Source organism: Cryptotermes secundus, unplaced genomic scaffold (assembly GCF_002891405.2).
Source record: "Cryptotermes secundus unplaced genomic scaffold, Csec_1.0 scaffold708, whole genome shotgun sequence".
NCBI classification, from domain to species: Eukaryota; Metazoa; Arthropoda; class Insecta; order Blattodea; family Kalotermitidae; genus Cryptotermes; species Cryptotermes secundus.
Genome location: NW_019726238.1, coordinates 1,537,065 through 1,562,562, shown reverse-complemented (window position 1 = coordinate 1,562,562; position 25,498 = coordinate 1,537,065). Strand labels below are relative to the sequence as shown.

The window sequence follows — 25,498 nt, the reverse complement described above, 5'->3', positions numbered from 1 at the left end:
TTCGTATGGATCTACTCTACAAATTCTGTGGCAGAGAAAAATGTAGCGTGGACCTTGGTATCTCTTAAAACATTCAAGATATAAAGAACTTGTTCCATGCGTCCCATGTCCCACTTGAAACCCCAAAAGATTTGTCTGTAACTCGTCCTGATTCAGTGGATAAAAAATGAGTTATCTGAGAGGACAATGTTAAGTGGTTCACCCGAATTTATTTGTGTGTTTATATATATTATCACATGTAAGAGTGACTCTCAATGGGGTTTTGGATTAGAAATTGGATTTATTGACCATTTTAACGCATGACTTGCGACTACACTTAATTATAGCGCCAATGCTAATTTTCAAATTTTACAAATTACTACATCACATGCTAAGTCTTCAGTCTTGTGTGTTCACCAGTCGTTCCCTGATAATGGCTTTTAGCAGTGGGGATTTCTCAACTGCACCAACCCAAGTCTTCTCTACACAGATTCCCTTACAACTCTCTCGACGATTGACTCTGTTAAAACTAACTAGCTTCTAAACCTGTCTCAGTTATAACATCTCTACACGGACTGTGCAGAGAATACCTTTCGCTGTACTCCAATCGTTTCTGTGAGAATGTGTTTATTCATGAAGGTGTTACCCTGTAATGGCCGTGTATACTTCTCTTATTAAGATTTGGTTGCCTAGCAGCGACTATTGTTTCGCTGTTTGTTTTGAGGTCATTACCCAGTATCACAAATTTGAGTGAAGTTTCTGTTTGAATGTTGTCACATCTCTGATCCTATTCCTGAAAGAACTTACTCTGTCTACAGTACTTATTCCCTATGTATACTGGCAATATTGCTGCACTAATAAAAAATGATACAAGATTCAGCCATTTTTCTGTTATCTCCAAAACGGAGTAGTAATTGTGTCATGCTACTTTTAGAGTTTGTATCACTATAATTGAAAGTGCTGCTATTGTACTTTCTTGTACTTCAAAAGTGTAGGAAGGGGTAGTTGAATATTGCACCAGTGTGTATGAATACATGGACCATTTTCCTTTCAGTCAGTCATACACCTATCCATTACCTCTTCAGATTTCTGAACACTCTGATGGATTCTGATGAAACCTGCATTTGAGACCCCTGGAAAACTTAACTCAACATTAATTTTGGTCGTACTGGTTAAACAGAACACATAACTTTTTGGAATTTTCTTGTTAAATGTACATGATACTGAAAAAGGGAACATTTCATAGAGAATTGAAACTGAATGGTGCAAATGTTTAATAATTATTTTCTGATGTATAAAGTTATTATTTATGGCAATGTGTTAAACTCTGATAGAATGAAATATTGTAACGTGTTTCGTTACAGAAGACGCCATAGAGATGGTTAATTGGTTTATTTAACAATCTACAAATAACGGCTACAATTAATTATCACAATATTACGGGTTTCCACACTTTACAAACCCTACAACAAAGTCTCTTAACACGATCTTCACTTGTCTTCACGTACTAATAACGCGGGAGCTATACAAGTCTCCCTGAATTACACACTCCAAATATAACTGTACTACAGCACTCACTAAGTATCGAAAGCACACAATAAGTCTTCCGCTCGCTGACTTCTTAGTTGTCGCACACGCAGACTCGTAACTTGCGAACTCAGAACTAACTCAGAGGTAGCTCGCTTATAAACCCTCAGCAGGTCAACGAGAAAACAACCACGTGGTAGGCATCACTGTTTATCCGTGTTGCCTAGCGACCGTGATATCCCTTGGTGACGTCACCGCAGGGAGAGTGGTGGGGTGATGACTCGCCTATTACGCAAGCGCTACGTTACCGCCGGGGAGGTAGGGGTCACATGTCACAATATAAAGCACTATATAACATTCTGCTATGTAATAAAATAATGTATAAAAGTTGAAGTGAAATACTTTTAGAGTAAAATACTTCAAAATGTTCTCATTCTGTTGTAGCCTTGTCATTTGAACTGTTTGTGAATGATCATCCGACTATTGCGAGATTTGTATTATGCAATTTGTTATTAGGAAGTCAGTATACAAACGGTATGTGTACTTGCATGTACTTTGAATTCATTACGTGGAAACTGATACTCACCCTATTACTACTATTGTAAAATCTAGCAAGTTCCATCCATTGCGCAGGTATGCCCCAGGGTGGGCCACTAAACCATATGCTATGATCTTCATCACACATTCAACTGTGAAGATCGCTAAAAACACATTCTCTATCTTTTCCTGTGAACATAGAAATTGAAAGAGTATTTGTATGTTTTTAATACTACATAGATTAATACAACATTAATTTATGGATATGAATATTGACATTTTAGTATTGTATACAATATAAATGATGTTGGCAAACACAAATGCAATAAGATTCCTGTCAGTATCAGTATCTTGGTCATGACACTGACTATCATTAACTGATGTATTTTATGGTTTCCCTCTGTTACTGTGAAGTTATCAGTATAATACCTTAAATTAAGCAATGACCGCATCCTTCCACATTCTTTCTAATTATTTTGGTCATCCAGCTGTTGAACCCTAATGGCCCTCAGCTGCTGACAACATCATGAAATAAAGAACTACAAGTAAATATATGTTACTGAAATGTATATATATATATATATATATGTAGTAAAACTTACCAAATAAAGGTTTGTGCTGTTGGAGTCACTGTTGGGGTAGGGTGTGTACACAGCCAAGGCCACACAATTGGCAAAGATGGTTAACAGAATCAGGTACTCAAATGGTCTGATATTTATGTCAAGGAAAACAAAATAAACTCCAACAATAATAGTTCTTCTGAATTCCATGATGCAACATTCTGCTGCATTGTAGTTCAATTCATATTACTGTTGCATACAGACCCGTTGCTAGGCAACGACCGCGAAACAAACAGTGAGACAACGGCCACTGCTAAGTAACAGCTTCATAAATACACAGCAGTACTGGAGTCGTTGCTAGGCAGCGGCGTGTGTGCAACAGTGGAAGTAGGAGGTAGTGTATTCTGTGGGCCCACTCTAAGGCAATATCACTCGACTGACCGAGTTGAGGTAGTACGATAAATGATATAAACTCCGTCTCAAGTGCAAACAATATATTTTGTGTCTTTGATCTTGCTCCCTACACTACATGTTTCGGCCTCAGACGGCCATCATCAGGTGTATAACACTCACGTCGCTGTCACACTGCACCCAGTTCAAAATTTAACATCTAAAACACTCTCCCTGTCATTATCAACTTCTACTTCGTTGATAGCTGTCCACCCGTAGATTACTTCACACACGTTAATTTTGAGTTTATTGTAATAGCACCATAATAAAATCTTTAGTTCTAATTTTAAACTTTTAAATTCTTGTCCAAATTTTAAAATTTTAAAATTGTTAGGGTTATTCGCCCTGTGTTTGAAGTGCTGCAGCGGCTAGTTCTTGTTTCCACACTGTATAGGTGTTATCCTGTGTAGTCTTTCTGTGTGCGTGCCGCTGCTATTCTTTACTACGTGTGCTCACTTATTAAAGAATACCCTAACAATTTTAAAAATTTTAAAATTTGGACAAGAATTTAAAGGTTTAAAATTAGAACTAAAGATTTTATTATGGTGCTATTACAATAAACTCAAAATTAACGTGTGTGAAGTAATCTACGGGTGGACAGCTATCAACGAAGTAGAAGTTGATAATGACAGGGAGAGTGTTTTAGATGTTAAATTTTGAACTGGGTGCAGTGTGACAGCGACGTGAGTGTTATACACCTGATGATGGCCGTCTGAGGCCGAAACATGTAGTGTAGGGAGCAAGATCAAAGACACAAAATATATTGTTTGCACTTGAGACGGAGTTTATATCATTTATCATATGGAGTGCAACAGGATGCTTAAATATAATATTGAGGTAGTACAGTTAGTGCAGTGCAGTGCAGTGCAGTGCAGTATGATGGAACGAGTTGGTTGCTGAGTGAGTTTATTAGTTACATGACTTCTGCACTTCAGTCCTTGTGAGGTGTTGCTGTTAGAAGCTGGTTGGTGAGGTACAGGGGTAATTTGGGAACCCACAGTAATAGAAACGTCCGCTGTTGAAAGCCGTTACCAGACAACAACTGGTGAAGGCACAGCAGACTGAGAAGACTTTGTACATGTTGTAGTGTACTGTGGAGTGTATGAATTATTGATAGCGCCGCAGTTAATTGTAGTTACGTTTTGTAAGAGTTCAGTATATCCAAATAACAATCCAAACCTCATTTATAATCTGTTGTAGCAATTTTTCATCTGCTCACTGGCCAGCTTGAAGTATTTTTAGGCATAATTGTGGATGTCTTGTAGATGATCCACTAAATTTGCTGCATAATCATTCATGGGTCGTTCCTTGTCACAGGGTGCTCCAAACAGGGTCTCAGGACAGTGGGAGTACTCTCCCAAACAATAAGCCAGCTGAGGTCAAGCCAATATTGTCGTGAGTGAATGCCCTGTACGCCAGGAGAAGATGGGTAATCTTGCTCCCCAATCTCTCTGGTGTGATGCAATGACCTTCTGTAGGCGCTCCTTGATGGTCTTAATGTAGCACTCCATGCCGTCCGACTGTGGGTGCAGGGGCATAGTGTGCGTCTTGCTCATTCCTAGAATTGCAAAACCTCTTGTATCAGACGAAACTCAAAGTTACTGTCCTGGTCACTATGTCTCTCCCTTCAGAGTGGCAGAAGTTGGTAACTAGCGCTTTTGCTACTGAAGCTTCTTGAATGAGAACAGCGTAGTATTCCAATCAATTCACAAAATAATCCATAACGATCAGGAACTATCGGTTTCCTTGTTCATTTCGTGGGAAGGGCCCTGCTACATTAATAGCTATCCCTTTGAAAGGAGCCTTGACACTGTACTGATGCATCTAGCCCCAATTGCTGTTCAGGAGCCGCTACTGGCTTCGCAGGTGTCACGCTGCTGGCACCACTTCCTAACATCTTTTCTTGCCTGCAGCCAGTAGAACCTTTGCTAGACCTTGCTGAGGGTCTTGTTGACACCCAGTTGACCTCCTGATTGTCCTCCATGTAGTTCTGTCAGCATCTCGTTCACTGTCTTCTGAGGGAGAATCTGGGGTGATTGTCCTCCATGTAGGTCTGTCAGCACCTCATTCACTGTCTTCTAAGGGAGACTCTGGGGTGATTGTCCACCATGTAGTTCTGTCAGCACCTCATTCACTGTCTTCTGAGGGAGAATCTGGGCTATTTAGATCGCCCGTCAGCAGATTTCCTGTGGCGCTTTATCATGCCATTCATCACAGTTTGGGATTCCCACTGGTCCCAGTGAATTTTGTTCGTGGGACTGCAATCGATGTATGTCCACTCTGAGCGCTGTTCCTTTCTCTGTTTCCTCCAGAATGAATGTTATGTCCTGGTTGTTCTGTTGTTCAGTTCCCAAATTGTATAATAGGATAATTTTAGAAAATAACAATAATTTTAAATAAGCATTACTAATTTTAGACAAGTATTTCAACATATTTATATATTAATCCTACGTGAAAGCTTTTTGCATGACGACTATTGGCAGTGAGACCATTGTGACATGCAGTCTAATAATGAACGTGGATGTATTTTATGTTTATAAATGCTCGATGATGGTTGTAAGTGACCAAAACGTGTAGAAAAAGTAACATCTCAATAAAGTAACTGATTTCACCGACAATTTGAGTCTATCAGTTACTTGTTAAAAGTATAAAATTGTGATTGATGAGCATTTTACATAGTATCCTTCCTTTACCAGGAAAATATAATCTGAAAAAAGTTTATATTTCTGTACAGAAGCCTTAAGAATGTGCACGTCATATACAAATAATTTGATCAGATAAAAATTGAAGGAAATATTTTCTTTAGTGTAGTCTCTTACCTCAGCATTTATTTTTCTCCTACACTAATCTGCCCTTTCAGGGTGGATGTGAAAATGAGATATTTACATTACTTTGTATGATATTTTCATTTTATGTACGATAGAATGCAGTGCCAGTTATGCCCGAGTTATCTTTGAAAGATGTTGCAATGGATGTCTACATGTTTAATGTATTAACATAAATTCTAATGCACAAAATTATACCTTCCTTTGAACCGTCAAACTTGAAACCATATTTGCAAGAACTGTTGCTGCCAAGAACAACATAGGAATAGACTTTCATATGCCTGAATGTCACAACTTACCTAAAATATTCATGTTCATGAAGCAACCACAATCTGAAGTTGCACAGAAGCAACAGGTCTATATCACAAATATTTTGCTATGTTTATAGCTGAAGTTTAAAAGCACTAATCATTCCTGGCCTTTATAGCATTAGGATGTTTTTCCTTGCTGTCCATCCTACTTTACATACATACAAATACCTTTTATTTGGACATCATGAGATTAAATTCTAATAATTATGTAGGATTATAGAAAGGATACTTCCACTCTACAACATCAATACATAACTTCCGGATGGGATTCTTGAGAGGGAGGCAGAAAAGTGCTCTCTGGGGCCGGTCAGGGGGAGGCTTCCCCCCTCGACGTACTGGCCGCTTCTTGTTGGCACTCATTGCTGTAGCCCCAAGCGCCGCCTGCCACGCAGTTGACAGGGGTTTGTCAGGTGCTGTACTACCAGTTGTACTGGTTGCCCCTCCCAACTCATGTTGAGGCCCTGCAACAGAATATAACAATGTAAGAATATAGTCTTCTGTCTGAGGAGCATATACCAGCACCCCACAGGTGCTGCTTCTTACAATAAATTTATAAAAGTTCCTACTTTTTATAAAGACTCATTGATATCTACATATCAGTCTTCTATGTGAGAAAATATGATTATAACCAGTACATCTCATAAACTACCAGAGACAGGAGCTTGATTGAAGTTTCATGACTCATACTGTCTTGCTTTCGGTCTGTCCTTTGTAGTCCACAAGTTTAAATTTCTCAAACAGGACTGTTTGTTTATAAGATATGATGTATACTTAAAAAACGTGAGTTTACTTTACTTAAATTTATCAAAATGTCAGAGTTCATGTACAATATGTCACATGTTGGCAGGAGTTAATTTCGCTTTCTTTCTCGGTTTATTTTAATCTCGATGACATTCGTTCAAAATATTTCCTGAAAACAAAAATAAGTTGCTGTAACTTTGGGCCATCAAAATGGTGATATTTACTAATGCGTAAAATGCATACTTGAGGTTTAATAATCAACTGCATGTTTTCTGAACCATGCATACAACAAGAAATCATAAAAGGAGAGACAATTTTTCAAATGAAAACAGTTCAGGAGAGATTAAAAAATGCTGGAAGCCATAACAAAATCATCTTCATTATCAACCTCCTCCTTTCCTGCCATTTCTCCTGTTTTCTTTCTTTTCCTTCTTTTCTTCATCTCTTTCTCTTTTACTTTCCTTCATTTTTCTTCCTCTTGTCCATCTCCTTATTCCCATTCTACTTCTTTCCTCCCTCTTCTCTTTCCCTCTTCTACTTCCATTCTTCAGTTTCATGTCTGTTCCAAGACAAAAGTCTCCAGTCTGTACTTTCTTCCCACGATCTTCCCTTGTCATTTCTTCATGGCTGTTTCATCTCTTCTTGTCTTCCAACCTTGCTTAACCTTCTTGTTCTTGATTTTCTTCTGTCTTTTTATTTCATTTAAAATTTTGGCGCCCTTCTATTGAGTATATTTTCTCAGTCTGCTTGTACCGGTTCTCACGGTCTCTTTGCTCGCAGATTTTCTTATTTTTCCTTCTACCTTGAAGATGGAGGCGATACGTTACTCCGAAACGTCGGTTAACACCACATCTACACAGTGCCACATCCCAGAAGACTGCTTTCTGTTTCAGATTTACTTGGTACAGTCTACCTTTCATTTCACGAAGCACATAAAGCACATGAACGAAATCTTTCATTGCTTTTCACTCGACACAGAATATTTCTATAAATCGTTCCGTTTGATACAAATTAAACATATATTTCTATATCATATACTTCTCTGATACTCAAGCTATATGTTGCAGGAAGTATAAATTCCCTTTAATCTTAGTTTAGCTACCTATCATATGAGATGCGGTATTACTACACATGTAGCTGTTCACTGGAGTTTTACATGCCTGTGCTCTCGAGCCACAATTTCATACATGAAAGGTCATCACATCTCAAATGAATGGAGGCAGAATACAGCAACTGCACAAAGCACATTTTTTTTAGAAATTTTTTGCATTACTGCTATAATCTGAGCATCAATGAGGTACACAATAACTGCTGGAGGTGCATAATTATAGAACTTGGACCAAGCATATTGTACCATGTAAGACATTTCAGTAGTTTATGAAGACCTGTTAGCAGGCTTGCTATTTTCATTCAGATGAAAGGCTAAAAACGTTCAATTGAAAGTTAACAATAATATAAGATTATTTATAGAATCCAAAAGAAGTTTTATGATTATTGTAGTGCAGTGAAAAAAGAAGTTCTCTGAAGATACTACATTTGTTATTATGAGTCTATTACTTTTGTGTTCTGAGGTTCGCACCACCTGGTAAGCCGGTACCAGTGAATTGGAGGAGCAAAACTATTAGAAAGTAGTTTAATAATTTTGTCATTCAATGACCAACTTCTGTACATAAATTTTGACAGCATAATTTTCATTCTAAATTTTGTTTATTATAACGTCAAACTATCACATCATCACCTTGTTTTTAACTATATATAGGAATTATGTTAACCGTCAACACCACAAATATACTCACTTTTAATGTGTTACAATTCAACCTTTTATTCCTGCTACATATTTCGGTCATATAAGATCATCATCAGGCAATATATATAGGAATACGTATAGAATTCTTCAATAACTATACGTACGCCTATATATAACTGCCTGATGATCATCTATATGGCTGAAACATGTAGCAGCAATAATGGTCGAATTATAAAACATTAAAAGCTAGTATATTTGTTGTCTTGATGGTTAACATAATTACTATATATATCCAGAACATAAAACAGGAAAGAACCAATGAACATATGTTTTCAGCTGTTACCATTGAAAGAATTATCTACCTTCACATCATATTTTTATATGCCTAGCTTCAACAGGTCAATAAGTACTGCTTTCAGATTTGAAACTGAAGATATATATTCCATGGTCATCATATTGTACTCTTATCCTAAAAAAAAAAATTGGCCCAGACAATACCAGAAGCTCACAATTTTGGCCAGATGTAAACATAGGAATATGCTGATAGAAAAAAAAACGTATCTGTGCTTATGAAATAGGAAGCATATACAGAAAAGTGGACAGCTTTCCATTGCACAAAAAGGAGAAAATATATTTGCTATGAATTATTCTACAAAATTATGAGAAATAAAATTTTGCCTTTATATTTGTTAGGAGCCAGGATAGCATACTTGGTAGAGTGATTGGCTATGAGCTGGGTGGCCGAGGGTTTGGATTTTTGAGTCCTGATAGGGTCAAGAATTTGCTCTTCTCCATGTCTTCCAGACCAGGTCTGAGGCCCACACAGCCTCCTATCCAGTAGGTACCAGGGGCTCTTTCCCTTGAGTAGAGTGGCAGGGGCGTGAAGCTGACCACTAATCTCCAACTAGTGTCGAGGTCAAGTAAATTTGTGGCTGTATACATCCACTCCCCTATATGTCTTCATGGTGTAGTACTTAATTAGCTAAGCACAGGGAAAATTTTACCTTTTTATATTTATTAATAAAATGTCATAATGTGAGTGCAATTTGTTTTTCTCAACTATAAATATGTACATACATGTCAAATATATTCTTGCTTTTCTCTCTTCAGTCAGTGTACTCAGCTATACTAGCCGACTTTACTTGTTTTGAAGATATAAAATTAGGCTTGTGGATTACCATGCTGTCTGTCTCTCTGTGAAATCCCCCCCAGCAACTTTTGAATGTCTGAATCAGTTTTTATGAAACATTTTATATATATCATGGCACTTGAGCCCATCTCAACATGGTACTTCATACATCACTCCCATTGCTCTGTGTGTCAAAAAGTTTATCCCCAGTCATTGATACACTATGGCTCTTTAAAAACGTTACTGCAGCAGTAGAATAACTGTTAAAACACGACGTTTTCTATTCTGCCCATATCATATTAAAGGAAATAATGGAATTAGTTCTTCCCTGAAATTTTGTATTGACTTTTACTCAACGTGATGCATCTCTTGTTTTCAGACAGTTCAATTTCAGATCTCTTCCTTGGGATTGCTGAATGACTACCAAACTCTGAAATCTGTCACCTTCAGAGATTGCTATAAAGAAATGGTGCTGGAATCGTCATCAAGACTGGAAATTTGTTGCTGAACAATGTCTCGAGTTAGTTCAATCTACATAGTTCACCCATCTTCGTGAAACAGTTTCCTCAGTACTGACTTCAGGATTTACATCCCAACCTCATCTCGCCTTACAAGGTGTCCCATGAGGTATGTCATTCAAAAATATACATTTTCTTAGAATTAGACCTATATTTCTATAAAAGGAATAATTTGACACAATATATTGGTCACAAGACATATTCTGGGTGTGTAAATAAGTGGAACCATATCTTTGATTTACAGTAGAGGACTAGAGTTTGAGATTGTGAACTGTGTTACATTTCTCGGGATAGGGACTTGTGAAAACCTTCAGATTTCATCAAACACTTGCAATTTCTTTACTAGCTCAGCAACTATTTGTTTCCCAAGACAGATTCAGAAACATGGAGTTAGTTAAATGGACCTGGGAAGAAGAGGCCATTAAAATTAATTAAATACTTTTGTATTTATTTTGATTGCGGTTTATTTAACACATTGCCAGTGACTTACACTATGAACATAGAATGATAAAATGATGCTGTATAATGAAGTAGTTACAACATAATTTGAGGTACCATCTCGGCATTTATCTGGGGAACTGAGCAAAATAATGAAAAATCAAAGTCAGAACATACTGCCTCTGTGCTGAGATTTGAACCCACGACCTTCCAGTTGCTATTGCTACTCACTTGGCATGATGTTCATTGGCATATTTTAATGATATGCTTTAGAAGGGCCAAAAGAAAATCACGGTAAACATGAAACAGTGTTGTGATGCAAGGAGTGGTAGTCAGTCATGCCAGTAACTTTGTTAGCTTCCTTCATATAATCAAAAGAATAAAAAGATGTTTAAATACATATCTAATATAAACTGTACATATAATATTCATCAGTATGTGCTTTACAGATGAAATATAATCTTTCATATAGTATTACAGAAATCAGATTCTTAACCAGAGGCACCATACAGAAGGGCATTTAATTTAAATTGCAGATAAGCTAAGTGTATATGCTAACCTACAGGAGAATGACAGAATGACACACTGCTGCGTTGCTCCTGTCAGACCTCATACATTATTCAAGTAACAGCATTATACAAATGGATTCTACTTAAATATGAAAATAGACCAGCCCTTTTTGTCAGAGCATGTTGATGATGCAGTAGTTGGGTATGTTGATTCAGGAGATGTCACTTGTAAATATGCAGGACATCTGTAACTATGATACTCTGATACAGAACCATGTAAATTTGTTGTTATCTGGGGGATTTCACATCAGCAACTATAAAGCATACTATTTTCTGGGATACAACGCGTGTAGTCCAGTAAGAAACCACGAATGTTTCAGAGAAACATGCTGTTTGTCACATGTTTCTTACTGTTTTCCTACTTGCTTCACAGACCTTGAAATTGAAGGCAGTACATTCCATTAAATGCAGGTAAACTTCTACCAGACTACACAATGTTACATCCCAGAATATAATACTCTACAGGTTAAATCTTGTTTAATTTATTCTTTTGTTTGATATTTTGCTGCATTGCTGTGAATTTAATGAAAACTGACATAACTGGAGGCTGAATATTGTAAGGTTTTCCGGGGTTTTCAGAGAATTTGGTCCAGTTATAGAATAATACCCTATAAATTGTCCGTGACTGATTCATTCCATAACCTTCCATATTACGTGTTTATTATTATTATATATAAACTGAAAATGGGTTCTTACCTATTGGCAGTGATACTACAATAAGACACAACACCAAAATAACACACATCACATAAAATAACATATCACACTCAAACAAAACACAGCACACAAAACTAAGCAAGCAATAAAGGAAAACACTACATAAAGTGAATTCAATGCAAAGACGATTTACAGCTACAATTAAATAAATTAATATTAATAAAAATTAAGTATGTTATATGCTAAACAGTAAAAGTAATGGAATATATAATGTCATGTTCTGGTGCGCCCACATTTCACAATGGCCTTCCCTTCCTTCCACTTCGCTACACTTACATACCCTTCACATCCTCACCTCACTTCACTTCACTTCACTTCACTTCACTTCACTTCACTTCACTTCACTTCACTTCACTTCACTTCACTTCACTTCACTTCATGTCCCCTTCGCATTTATAACAATCCTGCCCTTGAATAACTATAACCTGTGCAGTTGATGAAGCTCAGTTATGTACAACAAAGTATCTTAATAGTGGCTAATAAGCACATTGTGACAAACAGTGTTTAAGCTAGAGGTTACCTGTTCGTGGTCCTGGACCTTGATTATCTGCATTTGTCTTTAAACTAATCTGCAGGGCAGTGACAACGAAGAGATTTTTTCAGTTCGTTGTTTAACGATGAGGAGCCTCGATAGCTTAGTCGGCATAGCGACTGGCTATGGGCTAGGCGGCCGAGAGGTCGGAATTTGAGTCCCGATAGGGTCAAGAATTTTCCCTTCTCAATGTCCAGATCGACTCTGGGGACCACCCAACCTCCCATTCATGGGGTACCGGGGGCTCTTTCCACGGGGTAAAGAGGCCGGGGCGTAAAGCCGACCGCTCACTTCCGGCTAGTGCTAAGGTCAAGAAAATGTGGATCTATACATCCACTTTTCCATACGCCTTCATGGCGTAGTGCTTAATTAGTTACGCACAGGAACAGCTTTACCTTTATTTTACCTACACCCTATTTAACGGGTCTAGAAAACCGAAATTAACGGCCGTGGGGATTCGTTGCGCTGGTCACGCGACACCCTCTATCCGCTAAAGTTGGCACTAACTTCGCCGTTAATCGGCGGTCGTTCGGTCGGTATATTTCGCTTGCGGACTAAAGCCATGTAGTTTGCTCTCTGTTTAGTTTGTTCGTCAGTATTAAGACTACGTCATCAGATGATATAGCAATTGGTGGAATAATAATTGGAAGGGGAAACCAAAGTACTCAGAGAAAAACCGCCCCAGTGCCACTCTGTCCATCACAAATCCCACTTGATCTCTTCCACTGCTGTAGGAAGCCTGTAACTAGCTCCAAGAGCTCTGATATGCCCTATAAAATGTTAATGATGCCAAAAATACAGGAATTAAATGCTGGGAAATTCTTGAGTAGCTGCAAAATTGGTGGCTCCTGAAGAAGGGCTCAGCTCCATGAGTAAGTAAGTAAACAATGCTCTAATAGAATGGATTTTAGGGGCTGCATTTGGCTCTAGAAGCGGTAGTTCAAATGTACCGGATGCAGATAATAATCTGAGAGCTCATTAAAATGGCACCCTGGTCATTAGATCATCTTATAGTCTTGCATTTTAAAGAGAAAGCTACCGTAGCGCTAACATTTCTAAGCACAGAATATAACTTAACTTGCTTATGGAGCTGAGCCCTTCTTGAGAAGCCATCAATTGTGTAGCTACTCCAGAATTTCCCAGCATTTTATGGAACCTGAAGTTTCGTAATCGTGTTCACAAGAGCCCTCCAATGGTCCCTATCCTGAGCCAGATCAATCCAATCCATACCATCCTATCTCTCTAAGATACATTTTAATATTGTCCACCCACCTACGCCTTGGTTTTCCCAATGGTCTCTTTCCTTCTGGCTTCCCACCAATATCTTATATGCTTTCCTTTTCTCCCACATTCGTGCTACATGCCCTGCCAACCTCATTCTCCTTGACTTGATCATTGGGAAGCTGCGGATATATTGAATAAGCAGTCGCGGACAACCGAGAAGGGGTGGTCCTCCAGCTTGGGGGTTGGGCGTGGGGCTAACAACTCCTCGCCGTAAAAATAAGCTTGTTACGAAAGATCACAAGAAGCCTCGGACAAAATATAAAGGCAGCGAAATTAATCATACCCCTTGGTAGGCGTACAAAACGCGTTTTAAAAATAGAATCTCGTGCTTCCAATCTCGAATTTTTTCAATTTGGTTCGCTATGTGCGAGAAATTGAAAAGAAAGATAGCAGTGCCTATATTTTACTTTATCATATTTTCTGTAAATATTTTAATACTTGCGTTACTTGTGTTTATTGTTTCCGTAGTAATATCTGACAACCTTACCGCCATCTATGAGCTGACTGTCTAGAAAATGTGGGAACCCAAACATCTCACAACCCTATTGTTACAGGGATACCTTTACTTTTACTTCTTTACTTATCCATCAGTTCTTACCGTTCGAAATTACAAACTGATAGTGTCATAACAGTAAAGAAAAGGTTTGTTCAGCATTGTCAGCACCAAGAAACTCATTTCATCTCGTGCCTTGTTTAATAATACAGATCCCCATTTCTTGAAGTAAGCCCCTGTTGCGTTTGTCACACTTCGCGTAAGGAAACTGCCTGTCATCACATCCTTGTTATTTTCTCCTAACAATTAGCGTACCAGAGACTTGCGCCTGTCACGGATCCTCTCTCTCGCAGACAAGAACATCTATTCATAGCTCTAGAGTGAAGACTTTCCTACATATCACCTTCTTGCAAATCCAGCTGTCAATTACGTCGCAGCTTAATTAGAGAATAAATAACTGATTCATGTTAAAAACATCCTATTCATTCTGTGCATGTTTCATGCAAGAATGGAACTTAGTTCCCACGCTAGCAGATCTATTGAAATTTCAAAGTATACACAAAAGTACGTATATTTATGCAACAAAATATTAATTTCGGCCACAAAGGTAATCCGATAAAAACTACATTACACTAAGCCTACAGGTCGGGCCGCGCTATAGCTCAAGCGGTTAGTCGCTGGCTTCCCACCGCGGCGGCCCGGGTTCGATCCCGGGTCTGGTAAGTGGGATTTGTGGTGGACAAAGTGGCGCTGGGGCAGTTTTTCTCCGAGTACTTCGGTTTCCCCTGCCAATCTTCATTCCACCAATTGCTCCACAATCACCCTCACCTATCATCTGGGGCTGGTACAATAGGCCAGAAATGGCCGCAGTATAAGGGACTTAGTCCCACCCCACTAGCAGTAATAAAAAAAAAACCTACAGGCCCGCGAAAATAGGGAGTCTTTATGTAGATCAAATTGGGGTTATATGATTTTAACACAAGACATCTTCTCCGTTACACTTGGCATTCCAAGATTAATATAAGCTATTCAGTGTAAACAAATTTAATATAAATAATACCGTCTTCTGGAGTTTGGCGCCGTATAGATCTCATGTGGTTCACACCACATATACGCGGCGCCACATCCCAGAAGACGGAATTCTTCGTAGTCACCGCCGTGAAAACCTCAAATCTTACATAGTGATGTTCGGGACACACAAGCACATATACACCCACGGACGTTAGTGGACTGGCCTCAGACTGTCGTGTGATGTTGATTTGGCCTTTATCTTCGTGGCAGCGCTGCCAGACAGATGCCAGTTGCGATATATGACTACTAAATTAATACATTGAGTTTAGCCGAAATGCTGGCAGCTGCGCCATGGCCTCCCGTTGGCATCCTAGTACCATGCAACCGTAAGAACTATTTGAGCCGCCGTTCATGGAGAGTGTTTGTGTTTCGCCGAAGTAAGTAAATGGGGAAGATTGTTTCCAACATATTTGCCAAAATAAATTTAAGTGACACGTGCCTTGGACTAAAATAATCTCTTAAACATTTGTAAGTCAGGTCATAATTCCTTAATTCCTTCAATAAGAAACCCTCTTTTTCTCCAAAATGGGACGGCTTGTTAATTCTCCACAAGGGTTCGCCACCTGACCCCTGTTCTGAACAAGATGCATCCGGTCCACAGAACCATGACAATTAAGTTCAAATTAAAATATTTTATCTTCTATATCTAGGTCTTTGAAATGATTTTTCGGGCTTTCTGATAATAATTTTGTATGCATTCCCACGTCTCCCTTACATGCTACATACACACTCCTTCTGTGTCTCACACACATAAGAAATCATATATACACGCAGAACTGATTATCCCTTCCCATGCGAAAAGTTGTAACATGTCAAAGAATGCTTAAAAGAACATGTGGTGTTATCACAATTTTCTATCTATAAAGTAATAAAGTAAAGTAAAGCTCTTCCTGTACCAGGCCGTGAAGGCCCATAAGGTTGTGAGACGTCGAGGCTTCCACATTATCTAGACAATCGGCTCAAAGATGGCGGTAAGGTTGTCAGCCTTACGCGCCGGCCGCGCTTTACTCCCCAGGAAAATTATTTAATTAATTCCTGATACTCATTTGTGTTAGAGGCTGAGTCGACCCAGGGCCATAGTGCGGCTGGAAGAATTAGGTTAATTTAAAAAAATCCAAAGACCTTCCGGCTTGTAGCATAGTGCCTCAACCAACTACTCTACCGCGTGCTCCCTTTTATATCTATAGAGCTTTACTTTTTTAAACGCACTCTTTTGGACGTATCCAATTTGTGTGTCGTGGCCTTGCCAGCTTATCTCATGTGAACGACACACCGAATATAAATAAAACATTAATTCACGTAACGCTATGCATGTAACGTAGCCTTTAATAAGTGAGCCGTTAAGCTTGCTATTGAAGTGAATTCACACTTCAGTCAGTAAGAGGCACAGACCAACTTTATATGAGTTCCTTTTCTTTTTATAATGTTGTGTTGACAGCGGGTCATCTGCGAATTCTTTTTCCTTTGTTAGTAATCCGTATTACAGGTAATCTGGCACTCATCACTGCCGCTATAATTAATCTGTTCAATATGGAACCCCTTTCGAGAGATGGATAGTTCGTGAATGTGACCAGTCATGTGGGTTGTTAGGCCACGGAAGTATTTTTAGTCACCGTGGAATGTCGACTGCGTCCTGACATACATATATGAAACCTTTCATTAGAGAACATTCACACATTTGCTTCAAATTGATATGGAAAATTTATTTATCGTCCATCATTATTGCAACGCTTGTTTATTTATCACTTAATCTTAATCTTAGTTTAACATTTTACACTTTGACACAACGTATTTCGGCCTTCAAACGGCCATCTTCAAGCCTCGTCACCAAAATGCAGGGCAAAATCATGACATAAAGATAGGAAACAGATGTTTTGAAAATGTGGCGCAGTTCAGATATTTGGGAACGACGATAACAGATCGAAACCTGATTCAGGAGGAAATTAAGAGGCGATTGAACTCGGGTAATGCTTGCTACCGTTCAGTCCAGAACCGTTTGTCTTCTCGTCTGCTGTTCAAAAACAAAAAATTAGAATACAGAAAACTATAATTTTGCCTGTGGTTCTGTATGGGTGTGAAATTTGGTCTCTGGCATTAAGGGAGAAACATAGACTGAGGGCGTTTGAGAACAGGGTGTTGAGGAGAATATTTGGACCGAAGAGGGATGAAGTGACAGGAGGTTGGAGAAAACTGCATAATGAGGAGCTTCATAACTTGTACTCTTCTCCAAGTGTAATTAGAGTGATCAAGTCAAGGAGGATGAAATGGGCAGGGCATGTAGCACGAAGGATGAGAAAACGAATGCATATAGGATATTAGTGGGAAAGCCAGAAGGAAAGAGACTACTAGGAAAACAAAGATTTAGGTGGGTAGATAATACTAAACTGGTTATTAGAAAGATATGATGGGATGATGTGGAGTGGATTGATCTGGCTCAGAATAGGGACCAGTGGAGAGAACGAACCTTCGGATTCCATAAAATACTGGGAAGTTCTTGAATAACTGCATGACTGCTGACGTCAGAGAAGGGCTCAGCTCCATGAAGGTGGTTAGTTATGACGCTTGAAAATATCACTGCAGTATAACTATTCATATTATGGTTTTCTGGGTAACGCCATGTAGTCTTGTAGGTGATCACAAACACTGAAGTCCACCCACAGAACTCCAGTTTCACTGGAAATATTTTATGAAGTATAAAATCTCAGCTATGTATAAATGCAGTTAGACTCCATACGCTTTCTTGCAATCAGTGTAGGCCTAAGTCATGTCTCTATTACACGTTACCCTAACGGCCTAGTGGAATATTACCGAATCAATAACGTGTTGTTAGTCACGTTCCTGCATATTCTTGCAGCAGCCATTAATTCTTACACAATTATCTGGCTATTATCAGAATGTCGATATATCCTTTCTGCAATAATCATTGAACTAATTTATATATAGTGAAAAAGGTTTCTTTGACCTGTAATTAGCATGACTGAAAGCATTGATGCGTCTTTGCAACAAGAAGTTCTGCATACTTTCACAGACTGTAGAAAGGTTTCTAACTTTTGTATGATAATGACGAAAATTTTCCCAATGGCAACATTTATAGCTTAATACGACTAGGGATTATTCAGAAAACTGTTAACGATATTATCTTCTCTCTACTTTTTCCCATGTCCCCGTAATCAATTTATCTCTAGTGAGTTGCTGTGTCGTCAAACCTTTTAGTGTCTCATCAATTCTAGAAGTTATCTTAACTTTTCTTTCTGTATGCCCAATTAGTTGCCCAAGACCAACTCTCGGCTTGTCTACAGTAATTTTTCTCAGATTTCTGAAATCATAGATCCTTGCAGAGATATAGAGACTTCCGCCAAATCGTTACCTATTTATTAGTTGAAATATTATGAACTTTAAAATATGCATTCCGTTAATCGTTTTTATGGTACAATAAGCTAACACGTAGTAAAAATAAAAGTAAAGGTATCCCTGTAACAGGCCGTGAAGGCCCATAGGGTTGTGAGATGTTGAGGCTGCCACATTTTCTAGGCAAACGGCTCACAGTTGGCGGTAAGGTTGTCAGCCTTACGCGCCGGCCGCGCTTTACTCCCCAGGAAAATTATTTAATTAATTCCTGGTACTCACTTCTTTTAGAGGCTGAGTGAACCCCAGGGCTATAGTGCGGCTGGAAGGATCAGGCCAATTGAAAAAAATCCACCTCATCAGGATTCGATCCCGCGACCTTCTGGCTTGTAGCATAATGGCTCAACCAACTACACTACCGCGTACCCCAAGCTAACAGGTAGCTTGCCTCAAATTATGAAACACGGTAACAACATAACATTTATTTTTCGATGTATTATCAGAATTTCGAAATATTTCCTGTTGTAGACAGATCTTAAAGATGTGCCCCTATTTTTTTCATACAATTACATCAGTGACAAAACCTAAACATTAGCAGTCTCATTGAAACGTTTTGTGCGCATACTTTATCAAATTGTACTGCTGTAAGTGCTGAGAAATAGACTCACCATTAATGCCTTGTAAGGTAAAGCGGAGGGATATCTTACTGATGTCGAATCGCAACATCCGTGGCTTCATCATGCAGTCTATTTCTTTGTATACCTTTAAGTAGGTCATTATGAAAAATTCACAAGGAAGGCGGACATATTATGCTTTTCTTTAACCTTCTTTCACCCCTTTTGCCATCCATTCAGAATTCGTGAAAAGATATTTCGTGGAACAATGACCGAAACACCGTATCCGCCATTATATCTAGAACTTGATCTTTCTTGTCTGTCTTCAGTCTGTCTATTTAATGCAACACGAAGGAATCTTGCACTCAGACAGTCTCCTCTTGGACCTGACTAGTTGAAAATAATGGCAGAAAATACTGCTGTAACTTAAGAAGATATCCCTTTACCTCTTTCACTGTTCTGGCTTTATGAGGGTAAGCATTATCTTAACTGAGATACTCAGGTAAAAGTGGCACATGTAGAAATGTCACGCTGTTTCTTTTCGGGCCATTTAACCGAGGTATAAAATCCGCCATTTTGTAGTCAATGCGAAAACCGAGCTTGGAGATCGCTGCACGCTGCTGGGATTACTTAAAGATAAAACTTGCAGGTTTCGAAGGAATATAACAGCAGTGAAGCTAATCCACAATTTCTGTGTGTCTTACAAGTGGTTAGTTTCATTGAATCAGACAAATTTTAATTGTGATTCCGCCCTACACAGTACTCAATTTCAATACTTTCACAGTTGTAAAATGTAAGTATAGCCCAAGCTGTTGCCATTCGTTATTCTCGTGCCATCGGTACTCTGGTGTATTAAACTCTTATAATGGATTGAAAAAATGTTTTCACACGTCATAAGAGAGGCGCTCTAAAGCTGCGTACAGGAAATTCTTTTACCAGGACAAATTAATGAAGCAGGCATACAATCCGACAGACGCAGTTTTCCTTAAATATAGGTGTCAACTTTAAACACCGTCCAGACGAGTCTGGAATAATGTATATATTTTTATTGCTGTTGGGATGGGCCTAAGTCCCTTGTACTGCGGCCACTTCTGGCCTATTGTACCAACCCCAGATGATAGGTGAGGGTGATTGTGGAGCAATTGGTGAAACGAAGATTGGCATGGGAAACCGAAGTACTCAGAGAAAACCTGCCCCAACGTCACTTTGTCCACCACAAATCCCACTTGACCAGACCCCGGATCGAACCATGGAATAATGTATCTAAATTTAGGAAGGATGAGAACAGTGCCGCTCAATATTAAGTTGGCAGTGCTGACGTAACCAAACCAGTGACATTTCTAATGCATATGCTGGGTATTTCCAGTAACTCTTAACTAATTTCCGTCTTAGGGTCTCGCAGTCCACGTATTCACGATGAAACTACACTGAACTCCAGCGTTACTTACTGAAGGGGATGTCAGCAAATGAAAGCGGCCAGTGAAACTGACAGACTGGATGATATCATTAGTTTTGCTTCGAAAGATTGCTCTGAAAAATGTTTCCCTTTATTGAAGTCTGTTTTTAATCTCAGTTCTACCACACAGACATTTCACGCTGAAGCAGTGAATGATCCGTTTCAAAATACAATATATACTCAATTAATAAACGTAGACCACTGCAATTCTCACTGTTGCTTCTGGGATATTTGAACTTGTCATTTGAGCATTACTTACTTTCTCACTCCCTCACTCATGGAGCTGAGCCCTTCTTGAGGAACCACCAATTCTGCAGCTACTCAAGAATATCCCAGCATATTACGGAACCCGAAGGTTCATTACCGTGTTCACAAGAGCCCTCCCCTGGTCCTCATCCTGAGCCAGATCAATCCAATTCATACCATCCCTTTCTATCTCTCTAAGATCCATTTTAATATTGTCCACTCACCTACGCCTTGGTTTTTCCAGTGGTCTCTTTCCTTCTGGCTTTCCCACCACTATACTATACGTATTCCTCGTCTCCCCCATTCGTGCTACATGCCCTGCCCCATTTGAGCGTCAAATCTTGTTATTTTAGGATAAAGTTATAATTTTCAGAACATTAGTTTACCGAAATGCTACGTGTCTGCTCACGTTTCGCGACGCCGGTACTGCCAATGAGTGCCCTCAAGAACACTTTGCTCCTGTCTGCTCTGACCACAGGAGTGCTTTTATTGGTTTTGCGTTACTTGCCTTTAGACAAGCTTAACAGTTACGGCTTGTGCACTGGTTATATCAACTGGCTTTGCAGTTGCGCAACCAACGGTGTTATTTTTGCGCAGCTTTCGTCTCGCTTCATTGCGCTGTCTGGTTCTCCTCAAAGTTCTATTTTGGTATCCTTGTTTTCCGGTACAAATATTCACGATTTATGTATCAGAGTTGAACATTCTCATTTTATTCCCTTTGCTGTGTCCGGATGAAAGCTATCCAAAATAGAAAATTTATATCTCGGAAACTAATTATCATACACTTATCCGGATTATGTGACCGGAAAGGAAAACTCTGACATTTTTTTTTTCATACCCGCCTAACGCGCATGCCCCAGCTGGTGACGGCCGACGAGATCAGAAAAAATGGTGGTGATATCGACACCACAGGAACAGGTTCAATGCGCGTTGTGGCTATCGGAGACGCAACCACTTACGGCTGCCCAACGTCGTTTTAGAATGAAATATGGACGTCAACCCCCTACATGGAAAAGCATTCGGTTCTGGGACAACAGACTGAGGACTACAGGTACTCTGTTGCGTGTAAAATCTCCCGGAAAGATACGGACCTCTGAAGAAAATGTCAGTCGCATTGGAGAGGCATTGCAGCGAAGTCCGCGCAGATCAATTCGTGTTGCTAGTTTGCAGTTACATACAAATTCCACGTTCAACACCGCACGGTGTGCTATACAAAAGGCTCTGGCTAAGAGCGTACAAGATTCAAATGATTCATGCATTAAAACCGGGTGAACAAGTAGCACGCACAAGCTAGAAAGAATTGACGCGTCGCCCGATTTCCTCCACCAAGTTTGCTTCTTTGGAGAGGCGACGTTCCGGGTCAGTGGAGATGTAAACAGATGCAGGATTTGGGGCACTCACAGTCCACATGTCGCATGTGAGCTGGAGAGAGGCAGCCCCAAATTGAACGCGTGGGCCCGCTTAATGCACGACAAGTTGAGTGAACCGTTTCTCTTTTCGGAAAAGACTGACCGGACATTCGTACTTCGACGTGCTGGAGCTGTTTGCGCTGTCCCAGTTACCACCTCAAACTATCCCCCAACAAGATGGGGCGCCGCCACATTTCTGCCCCATTTTGGGAATCACCTGGACAGAGAGATGAGTGGGAGATGGATCGGCAGAATTGGCCCAATCTCTTGGCCCCCATAGGTCACCAGGTCCTAACCCCACTGGACTTCTTCTTGTGGGGTTATGTGAAGAACAGTGTATACCAGGTTAAGATCAACGAGCTTCAACACCTGAAAGCCCACATAAGGGTCCCCGTGGTTACGGTAACACCAAACATGCTTCAAGTCTGGATACTGTTGTGCCATCAAGGGAGCCCACATTGAAATGTACAGAGAAAGTTATGTATTCAGAAAAATACTTCATCGTTTCCCTTCGTAACTGCGTAACACGTAAATTTGTACAATAAATTCTTTCTGAGATATAATGATTTTATTTTGGATAACTTTCATCCGAACACCCTATAATTGTTCGTCTATCATCTTTATTGATAACTACCTTCCCTTGCAGTCGGAAATTAACTCTATGCAAAATTGTTGTGCCTCTAACCGTATGAAGCTTAATGCTGGTAAGGCAAATGCTATTTCTTTCTTCACAAGAGAAAAGTAGTGACGTATGAAATACGTCGTTGTAACTCTCGTATTTTTCGTACAGATTATATTAAAGACCTCGGTACGTTTCTCAACTCTAAACTGTACGTCCGTCATCATATTTATTGCTTAATTACTTGTTCTACGTGTTTGCTGGGCTTAATATCGATTATCGCTTTCTCCTTTTCTTCCCGACATAGATTTTTATGATTTACATCAATCCAGTTGGAACACAATCGGAATTCTCTAGCTGACACTGACGCCTCAGAATTTAAGCATGTCCAGAGGAAGTTTTGTAACTCGTACAGTGACAGAGTGTTTAGATAATGTAATTCATACGGTTATAATTATATTTTAATATCTTAAAATTTCACACTTTGTGAGACGACTTTTTTTTTTTTTGGTCGTATTTGTAAAGAACGTTTATATCGGTTCTATTACATTCCTTTCGCTTTCAGAAACAGTTTCTATCAGAGTTCCCGTTAGAAATATATTAGAGACTTGGATACGATGTTACTTCGTTTTCACGTAATAATAACCTTTTGTTCGCTGAGCCTTAGCCACGATTGAAATTGTAACAATGTAAATAAGTTTTACAATTATTCCTTTAACATCACACTTTTGTTTAATTTAGTTAACAGGTAGTAACAATATTCTGTTACACTCATTGTTGTTACAAACTCACGCCTGCCCTGCATCTACTGCTCTAGTATATATCTTGTGTGTTGGGATTCGTTGCTCTGACCACGCGACACCCTCTATCCGCTAAAGTTGGCACTAACTTCGCCGACAAGCGGCGGTCGCTCGGTGGGTATAGTTCGCTTGCGGACTAAAACCATGGAGCTATCTTATATATATATAGTGATCCCACATCTCTGTATGCTTTCATTCGCTTATTTGCTTCACTCTGCTGACTCGATAATTGACATGGTATGTAATGTATGTAAAAGTATGGCAGTCTACACAGCAATATTCTGCATTTAAAAACAAAGCAGACACTATTGTATCAACATTTGTTTTTATTGACGCTACATTTTTCGACCCTTATACTGGGGTCATCATCAGGCGTACAATGATACCAGTCTCAGTTGTATTGCATCTGCTTCTTTAATAAGGGTCCTTGTTATGCCCTTGAGAGTTTTTAAAATGCATAAAATGAATCTCTCAGTTAAAATTTAAATACTTACATAACACAATTTAAAAATTAAAGACTAAATTTTTTTTCCTCCTTGGCACTACAGCCCCAGTGGGCCTAGGCCTACCTCCATGAACTACTCCGTTCACTTCGGTTTTTCTAGATCTTACACATTCGGTAGGACTCCTTGGGCGGGTGATCAGCTCGTCGCAAGGCCTCTACCTGTACACAAACACAGAAAAACGCACACAAACATCCACGCCCTGAGTGGGATTCGAACCCACGATCCCCGTTTCCAAGCGAGCGTAGACAGTACATGCATTAGATTGCTCGGCTACCGTGACCGGCTAAAGCCTAAAGATTAAATCAAAAATTAAAATTGTGAAAAAATGGAAATGAAATATTTTGTGATAAATCTTTAAAACTTTGTGACCGCTACGTGTTGACATGATTTTCTGATGGTAGAAGCGACTATATATAGTGTGGGGCGCCTGCCTGTTGATATCTTCTCACATAAGTTAGGTCATGTGGTCAACCCAACAGGTTGTTCACTTGGAGTGATGTATATTAAATTTTCTTATGATTGGTATAAGTACGGGCTATTCCCTGTGTTGTTGATGTCGCTATGTTGTAGCGGTTCGGTCTAGATTTAAATTTTAATTGAAAGATTCAATTTATTCATTTAAAAAACTCGAGGAAACAATAAGGATCCTTATTGAAGAAGCAGATGCAATTCAACAACTGAGACTGGTATTATTGCACGTCTGATGATGACCTCAGTATAAGGGTCGNATTGTACCAGCCCCAGATGATAGGTGAGGGTGATTGTGGAGCAATTGGTGGAATGAAGATTGGCAGGGGAAACCGAAGTACTCGGAGAAAACCTGCCCCAGCGCCACTTTGTCCAACACAAATCCCACTTGACCAGACCTGGGATCGAACCCGGGCCGCCGCGGTGGGAAACCAGCGACTAACCGTTTGAGCTATGGCGCGGCCCTTTTTATACCTTATATACCCTATTTATATGACATAACTGGATGCATAGCCGGTCACGGTAGCCGAGCGGTCTAAGGCATGCACTGTCTTCGCTCGCTCGGAAGCCGAGATCGTGGGTTCGAATCCCACTCAGGGCATGGATG

At 39.5% G+C, this 25,498-nt stretch overlaps 1 protein-coding gene and 1 long non-coding RNA gene across 15 annotated transcripts in view; one reads left to right on the top strand and one right to left on the bottom strand.

Annotated features, from left to right (window-relative positions):
- Positions 1 to 25,498, bottom strand: part of LOC111864093 (voltage-dependent calcium channel type D subunit alpha-1) — a 221,044-nt gene that overhangs the window by 94,342 nt on the left and 101,204 nt on the right. For all 14 annotated transcript variants that reach the window (XM_023851102.2, XM_033751324.1, XM_023851107.2 and 11 more), the window contains exons 2-4: positions 6,419 to 6,650; positions 2,646 to 2,751; positions 2,093 to 2,232 (exon numbers count right to left, since the gene is read on the bottom strand). In XM_023851102.2, coding sequence (XP_023706870.1) covers positions 2,093 to 2,232; positions 2,646 to 2,751; positions 6,419 to 6,549 — 377 coding nt within the window. In that variant the 5' untranslated portion in view covers positions 6,550 to 6,650. The remainder of the gene's footprint in view (positions 1 to 2,092; positions 2,233 to 2,645; positions 2,752 to 6,418; positions 6,651 to 25,498) is intronic.
- LOC117282276 overlaps positions 1 to 25,498 on the top strand; it is a 114,042-nt gene that overhangs the window by 11,431 nt on the left and 77,113 nt on the right. Inside the window, exon 4 of the long non-coding RNA XR_004512985.1 lies at positions 10,186 to 10,433. This is a non-coding gene — a long non-coding RNA (uncharacterized LOC117282276). The remainder of the gene's footprint in view (positions 1 to 10,185; positions 10,434 to 25,498) is intronic.